Source organism: Myotis lucifugus, unplaced genomic scaffold, assembly GCF_000147115.1.
Source record: "Myotis lucifugus unplaced genomic scaffold, Myoluc2.0 scaffold_18, whole genome shotgun sequence".
Lineage (NCBI taxonomy): Eukaryota > Metazoa > Chordata > Mammalia > Chiroptera > Vespertilionidae > Myotis > Myotis lucifugus.
The window spans coordinates 2,679,595-2,687,146 of record NW_005871066.1 but is presented as its reverse complement, the minus strand read 5'-3'; the positions used below and the strand labels follow the sequence as shown (position 1 = coordinate 2,687,146).

Here is a 7,552-nt window from a genome sequence, read left to right as displayed (position 1 = left end):
AACCCAGGGTTTAAAGAATAAATCGGGGCCCGGGCCCCGCCTTCCAATCCGGGTGTCTTTGTTCCTTCTCCCGCCGGGGGGTCGCCTTTTTAAATGGTGCTTGCAAGGTTGGCAGCAGTAGGGCTACGCAGGCTGAGGGGGGTCTTCCGGGGAAACCCGCCGCCTTCAAAAAGAGATTAAACAAACGGGGGGCCAACGGAGCGTTTCCATTCTTGAGTCTTTGGTCCATTGCTGTTTGGGGACAACCCAGACCCAACCCAGACCCTTCAGTTATTACCCCCCCCCCCCCCGCCCCATCCCACCTCAATACAAGAGTGACACTTCCCTCTTTCGAGTGCAAGGTGCACACTGGCTCCTTTCCTGCCTCAAATGCTTAGAGTTTGACCAGGAAGGAAGACTTAGTGGTGGTGGTGGTGGTGGGGGGGTGCCTGGGTGTTTTTAAAGGGGAGGGGGTGATGTCAGGATTAGTGTAGAACTTAATAGGTGCTCTGCTGGTTTTAGTTTTCAAAAACTTATTTTACCTCAATTTAAAAAAAACTTGCCATTGCTTTTTCTGCACACAGGGAATGCTGTATTTTTTCTTAGTTGTCTTAATGGATCACACTGGAGTTTGAGTAATATCATGAGAGGGGCATTTGTAGAAAAATTGGCGGAGGAGGGGAAAGCTGCCCCAGTCTTGGCCAGCTCTGGGTCTCCTGTGGGCAGGGAACTCTGGCTCTCCATCCTATTGCAGGTAAAAGGGGAAGAAGAAGAAAGAAGCTCAGCGGGCACTCAGGGGCAGGTGGCAGCCCAGCAGACCAGAGGAACGGAGAAGGCCGCCTGAAACCGAGCTGGGCACCAGAGGTGAGCCGTTTGGGGCCGCCTAACAAGCTATGCATCTTGCTGGCGCTGAAATCACCGCAGTAAAATGTATACACTACAACATAATTATCGGGGGCACAGGGTCCCTTCCGTAGATTTATTGCCTTTGCAAATCAATACGCGCTATAAAAACCGGATGGTGCCGGCAGAGAGGTGCTGTCAGGAGGTGCCTCAGAGACGTGAGCGCTGAATTCGGAGGCCCTCTACCCCCACCCCCTCCCTTAGGGCAGGTTAACAGGTGAAGCCACCAAAGAGACTGGAACGAAGCAACACCATTAACGCTTCCCTCCAGGCCCGTCTCAGGCCGAGGACAGAGCAGACGTGGGCGCTGCTGTGGACATCAGCAAGTGCCTTGGACTCCAGGAGACCTTGTCTTGCCTGTAGCCCGTGTGAGCCCCGAGACTTTGCGTGGGTTTCCGAAAGCTCTCAAAGCCTCCGTTTCCTCACCTACATTAAAATAGGGCCAACAGCCCTAACCGGATTGGCTTAGTGGATAGAGCGTCAGCCTGCAGACTGAAGAGTCCCAGGTTCAATTCCAGTCAAGGGCATGTACCTTGGTTGCGGGCACATACCCAGTGGAGATAGCTGATCGATGTTTCTAACTCTCTATCCCTCTCCCTTCCTCTCTGTAAAAAAATCAATAAAATATTTTTTAAAAAATAAAATAGGACCAACAATTTATTCCTGCCCAGAAAAACGGCGCTGCGGGTTGATGAGGTAACGCGCATGAAGCGCCTACACTGAACAGTGACCCCAATTTAAGTAAAACATTAAGTACAGAATTTTATTACATTTAATTTTTGAACTGCAATTTTTCGATCAATCGCAGAGCTGTAGACAGTTTTGGAACCGGGCGCAGAGAATTGGGGTCACTGGGTGGTAAGGGAGCATTATTTAAGTCCCATTGAACTTGGGAGGCTAGGAATTTAAACTGTTGGTTACACGTCTGAGTTTGATCATACGGACTTGCATTACACGGAGGGCTGGGGATGCCTTCTGCACGCCGCCCTTCCCAATTCTCATTTGCAGCATCCGCAGCTCAAAAGTTAGTTCACTCCTGAGCTGCCCTGGAAGTAATAGGTTTCCCGCTGTTGGCCAGTGTCCCTCGCTTAACTGTAGCTAAAGCAGAGCCGGGGCTGACAGGGCAGGGACCGTCCGCTAGCGTCGCTGACGTCCCTCAGGCGCTGGGAGCGAGGGCTGCGCTGGAGCGGCGGACCGGGTAAGGGCCCAGAGGGCATCAGGCACCGGTGGGTGAAGGCCAGACCGAAGGGGGAAGGAGACGGTTGCTCAGCAGGCGGGCAGCCCTCCCGCCCCATCCTCTCCGGCGAATGCTGGAAAAGCACAGTGACGGCCCCACTTGTGGCTCAGCGGTTGAGCATCAACTACAAACCAGGAGCTCACGGTTCAAGGGTCAGGGCACCTGCCCTGTTGCGGGCTCCATCCCCAGTGTGGGGCGTGCAGGAGGCAGCCTATCAATGGTTCTCTCATCACTGATGTTTCTCTCTCTCTCCCTCTCCCTCCCTCTGTGAAATCAATCATAAAAAAATATATTTCTTTTAAAGGCACAGTGATGGGCCTTGGGATTTCTCAGTTCGGTGTGCCGCTGGGGAAAGACTCCCGAAGTCCGGGGTGGGGGGGAGGGGGGAGGCCGCAGCCTCTCGCAGGCGGCTCCGCAGGTCCCCTTGGGGCCGAGGGCAGCGCGTCCCCGCGCACAGGGGGGGAACAAGGTGGCGCGGCCCTCGATGTCACGGTGCGCAGAGAGGGCGGGCACAGCCTTTCCTCGCAGGAGCTGGGGGACCAGGCTCGAACGAACACCGTACCCCCTAAAGACGTTACGTTTTCTTGACCCCCAAGCGGCCCCGGAGCCGCGCCCCGCTGTAGCCCCCGCAGCAAGCCTGACGTCCACGCCCAGCGCCGGGTGCAGGGCGAGGCCAAGACCAGCTCCTTCCGCGGCCGCATGTGTCCTCTGACCGTCACAGGGACCTGTGTGCGCGCGTCCTCACATCGGCGCCCAGCCATCGGGCCCAGGAAAGGGATGCCGTGCGGGCCAAGGCAGGTCGCACCAGGCCCAGGACCGTGTCCTCAGGGGGTGAAGGAAAAGGTCACTGGTGGCCGCAGCCCCGGTACTGCGACGTTCTCTCCGCCCCACCCCACCCCGCCCTCCTGCGGTGTCCACAGGCAGGCAGTCCTGGGCCTGGGGGCAGAGGGCAGGCGCGCTGGGCCCCACAGCCTCCATCCCCTATGCTCCCTCTGGCTGCGACCGTCCCGCTCCACCCCGCGAACACTGCTTCCCGGTTCGGTTCTTCCCGGGAGCTCGCGGCTGCGGGGACCGCCCGGCCCGCAGGCTTTCTGACCCGGGAAGGACCGGCGCGCTACAGCCCACGGGGTGTAAACCTCGCAGCGCCATCCCAACAACAACAAAGACAGAGCTCTGACCCTGTGAGCGAGGGATGCTGACCGCTCTCCCCGCAGCTCGCCCTCCCTCCTCCTCCACGCTGCTCCCGCCTTCCCTCTCCAACCCTCCTCTAGGGATCTCCCTGCCTCACCTCCCCCTACCAACGCCCCTGCCCTGTCTCTAATTAAAGCTTAGATCGTTTTTTCCGTCGTGAATTTGTTGCATGAGTTTTGCTTTTTAAAATTGCTGCATTAAAATACTATTTAATTATTACTTAATTAAATAAAATATTATTTATTACTTAAATAAAATATTCAATTACTTAAATAAAATATTATTTAATTGTTAATTAAATAATTTTTTTGGCGCCCCCTTAAATTTTGGGCTCTCACCCTAGTCCCGGCCCCATCAGCAAGGTTTAGAATTTGATCGAAATTACATTGATGATAAGCATTAGAGCAGGGATTCCAACGCAAATTTCTAGCTTCCAATCTTCACTCCTGCCATGACCCAGGCACTGACCCGGTGAAGCGAGAACTCCCACGAGGAGGAGGGAAGCGGACAGAGGATGAATGTGAGTGCCCAGCCCCCGGGGCAGACCCGTGGGGCCTGCCGGGATGGGCCCGCTGCAGCCAGACAGGCCGCCAGCATGCTTCCTGAGCTGCAGGTTTGTAGACGTTTAAAAACGAACTCAAAACGAAAGGAGAGGACTGCGGAGATGAGCAGTCACAGCTGTCTTGCCGGCAGTGCCCTGCCTCCCACAAGCAGCGCCAGTTTTGGAGGTGTCACCTAGTTATACTTAGCGAGGGCCGAGTGGGGAAGATGGCCCAGCCTTCCACCAGCCAGCTGCCCCTGTCCTCTCGGGGGTGATTGCTGGGGCACCTCTGCCTTGGGTCTTCAGGAGCTGGCCTGGGGCTGTTTGGTTACAAACCATCCATGCCTGTCCAGAGGTTTAGAAGATCAAGGTGAGGAAGACACAGACAGGAAGTAGCCCTCCAAGGTCTCTGCCGCCAGCTCCCATTCATTGTGAGTCACCCCAGAAGCCACCAGGAAAGCTCATCTTATTCCCCGCCCAGGGCAAAATATACCCAGGAAGGGCTTGGGCACCTATTCCCAAAGCCAGCATGCTCCCAGAGGACGTGAAGCATGTACTGCACAAGGGAACAAAGACATGGGCACCAAATAAATGGCAGAGAGTGCAGAGTATTTGCTCATTCATCCAGTGTCATCTGGTGCTCGCTCTGGGCTGGGTACTGTGCTGGGTCCCAGGAACAGACCAGCCACCAGAACCCTAAACTTCCTGCTTGTGCAACTCACCTTCTGGTGGGAGACACTAGCAAGCCTGTAAAAACCACAAGAAAGAGAAATTGTGACAAAGACTCGGGAAAACAAGGAGCAGACGTAGCAAACTCAACCTATGTGGGGCATTCACTCCTTCTGGACCAGGCACTGGCATATTGCGGTGGGGATGTGGTTGGATAAGTTGCATAGGATCATCCCTGCCCAACAAGGACTCAAAACCCAGCTGGAGATGGATAAAATAGCACGGATATAAAAACACACACATTCATTCTCCTCATCACTGAACTAAAGGAACCCTTGGGATGTAGGGGCATCATGGCTCAGTGTTAAGTACAAATAAGACAGAACTAATAAGGAATAAAAAGCCTTGCAGAAGAAGGTGTTGGGGTCTGGTATCTGAAACACCGGTTTGGAGCAAGCTGTGCTGGCTCAGTTTCCACATCTGTAAAATATGGTCACTGAGGGCAATACCTACGTCAAGACTCTGTTGTGAAGATTAAAGGAAGCAATGTCCCGGTGGGGTCAACGAACCCTGGAACTTGGGAAGAAACCCCTTTGTGATCTAGGGCTGATACAGATTAGATCTGACCAAGAAGTGTGTCCAACAGCTCCAGTTTCCACGCTCTGGGATGTCAGGAACAGCTTTCTTTCTGGGGCCGTGGGCTGCTCTGGGTCCCACTCAGGGCCTCACGTGCCATGGCGAGGAGGGGCCAGGTCCTCCCCCGCGTTCCAACCGGCCTCCGCTGCGAACACTCGCTGGAAAGGCTGGAGGCCCACAGCCGGCCTCTCCGCGGCCTTTTCTCCTATGAACTCACGTAGTCTGAAGGCGCTTTGAGTACATCTCAGGTTCTGGATGCTAGTTTTCAGTGCATTACACAGAGCCATTGCGCACTTAATGCGTGCCAAGCGCTGCGCTTCGGCTTTCCAAGAATATATAACGTTGGTAATAGCATCAGTCGGGTCGCATTAGCATGTGCATGTTTAAAGCTGCAGAAAATGAGGCTCGGAAGGCTAACTTAACCTCCCCCCACACATTGAATTCCAGCACTGACTTGCTTGGCTTGCTGTTCTGGAAGCAGAGGCAGCGCGGAGAGGGCTGAATTTTCTGGGGCTGTAAACCGCAGCCCCAGAGGCAGGAAACACGTGCACGTCTTTGTTGTCTGCCCAGCAGGACCAGGGACTTTATGCCTCCAAACTGGGCACCGTGCAGCCTCCTGGCCCGCCGGCCACGCGAAGGTCCTTCCGTGTCTCCAAGGACCGCGGGCGCAGGCGGCCTTTGTAGATTTTTTTTTCTTTAATGGTGTTAACTACGGAGTCATCTGCAGACGGAGGCGGCTAGGCAGTTAGAGACAGCGTCGGCCTGGGGATCACGGCCGCTTGGTGGGAGTCTGTGAGGCGCACTGCCCGAGGACCCCCAAGTTCTGGAGGCAGACTGCCAGGTTTTCGAGGTTCGAAGTCAGATTTGCCCTTTGCTGGCCGTGGGCCCCTGAGCTGTGTGGTCTGCTCTAAGCCTCAGTTTCCCCAGCTGTGAAGAGGGAGGCTCAACGGTGAGTGCGCTGGGAGCAGGACCGACCGAAGTTGGGGCGATGCCAGGGCAGGAAGCGGATCCTTCCCGCAACCAGGCGGCGCGGATGCGTCTCCAGGGCTTGCAAGGCGCACTCCCGCCTCTCATCTGGGGTCCGCTGCTCCCTCCCACCAGCCCACCCCATCCCAGCAGCCAGCGTGGGTCCCTGACCTGCACTTTGGAGAGGCCAAGGGGACCACGCGCCCTCCGCCGGCTCCACCTCCTGCCCCACTTGGTGACTCTACAGGGGGATCCGACTCCAAAGACCCTTCCGGGGGCGACGCCGTGGGGTCTCTTGGAAAGACTGCATTTTCGGAGAGGCAGACCCAAACCCATTTCTCCGCTCGCGACACGCGGGCCCCTTACGGACACACGAGGCTCCCACCCAGGACCCGAGGCCAGAGATGGTGCCCTGGGCTCCGGCCGCCGCCTCCGGGGCTGGGACGCAGATGTCCGAGTCAGAGCCCCCCCTGTGCCTGGACCTGGCTCAGCCAGCGGGACGGTGGCGCTGGCGGCGGCCTTCCCTGGCCGTCCTGCCGTGTAATCAGGGCGATTATCAGACGCGGCTTGCAGGATGGCGCCGCCGAGCTCTACCCCCATTAGCGCGGGGCAGGGTGGGGGCGGGGTCCCCAGGCCGCAGCTGCAGTGCTTCTGGGGCGCGGCTCGGGCCGGTTCAGCCCGGCCTTTCTCTGGCTGCCAGTTTACTACACTTTTATTTCCTGGCTCCCAGTTCGACCCTTACCATCTCTGTGGCGTTGGCGCAAATCACTGAACTTCTCCGAGCCTCAGTTTCTCATCTGTAAAATGGGCACGTATGACTGTCATGAAAATTAACTAAAATGATGCACATTAAGCGCTATGCGGATTACCTCACAGGCACACATGGTGTTACTGCTATCATTCCACTAGAATTGTATCTGCCTTTTTAAAGGCCGTTTATTATTATTATTATTATTATTATTATTATTATTATTAAAGAGAGGGAACAAGGTTGAATAGTTCAGAGAGGCCCAAAGATCCCTTACAGAACGGATGGTTGTATTCACGACAGACTGGGTTGGAGTTTGACTCTGCCACTTCGTCTCTGTGCCTCATTGGCCGTACCTGTAAAATGGACAGAACTCTAGCGCCCGCATCCATCACTCTTGTGCACATCGATGTAGATGCTGAGCCCAGAGCAGGCTCTCCATGAGCACAGGCTAATGCTAATGTTTACTAGTAAAATGTTTTTACAAACCACAGACTTCAGATTTTAAAAAAACAAAAAACAACTCCCTAGAAGCTGGCTACTGTCTCCTGATTCTCAGGGATACTCGGTCCAGGGGCTCAGGTTTAGAGCTGAATGTCAGGCCTGGGAATGCCGGGAAGGGAGTGTGAATCCCCCTGGCCTCCGGGGCTTCCTCTTTGCATTCCCATCACAATGCCCTATT

The 7,552-nt window shown here is 55.5% G+C and overlaps 1 protein-coding gene across 1 annotated transcript in view; it reads right to left on the bottom strand.

Moving 5' to 3' along the window:
* TBX20 (T-box 20) overlaps nucleotides 1-6,722 on the bottom strand; it is a 44,584-nt gene extending 37,862 nt beyond the window's left edge. The window contains exon 1 of the mRNA XM_006085426.3: nucleotides 6,605-6,722. Coding sequence (XP_006085488.1) covers nucleotides 6,605-6,722 — 118 coding nt within the window. The remainder of the gene's footprint in view (nucleotides 1-6,604) is intronic.
* Between the last annotated feature and the right edge of the window lie 830 nt (nucleotides 6,723-7,552).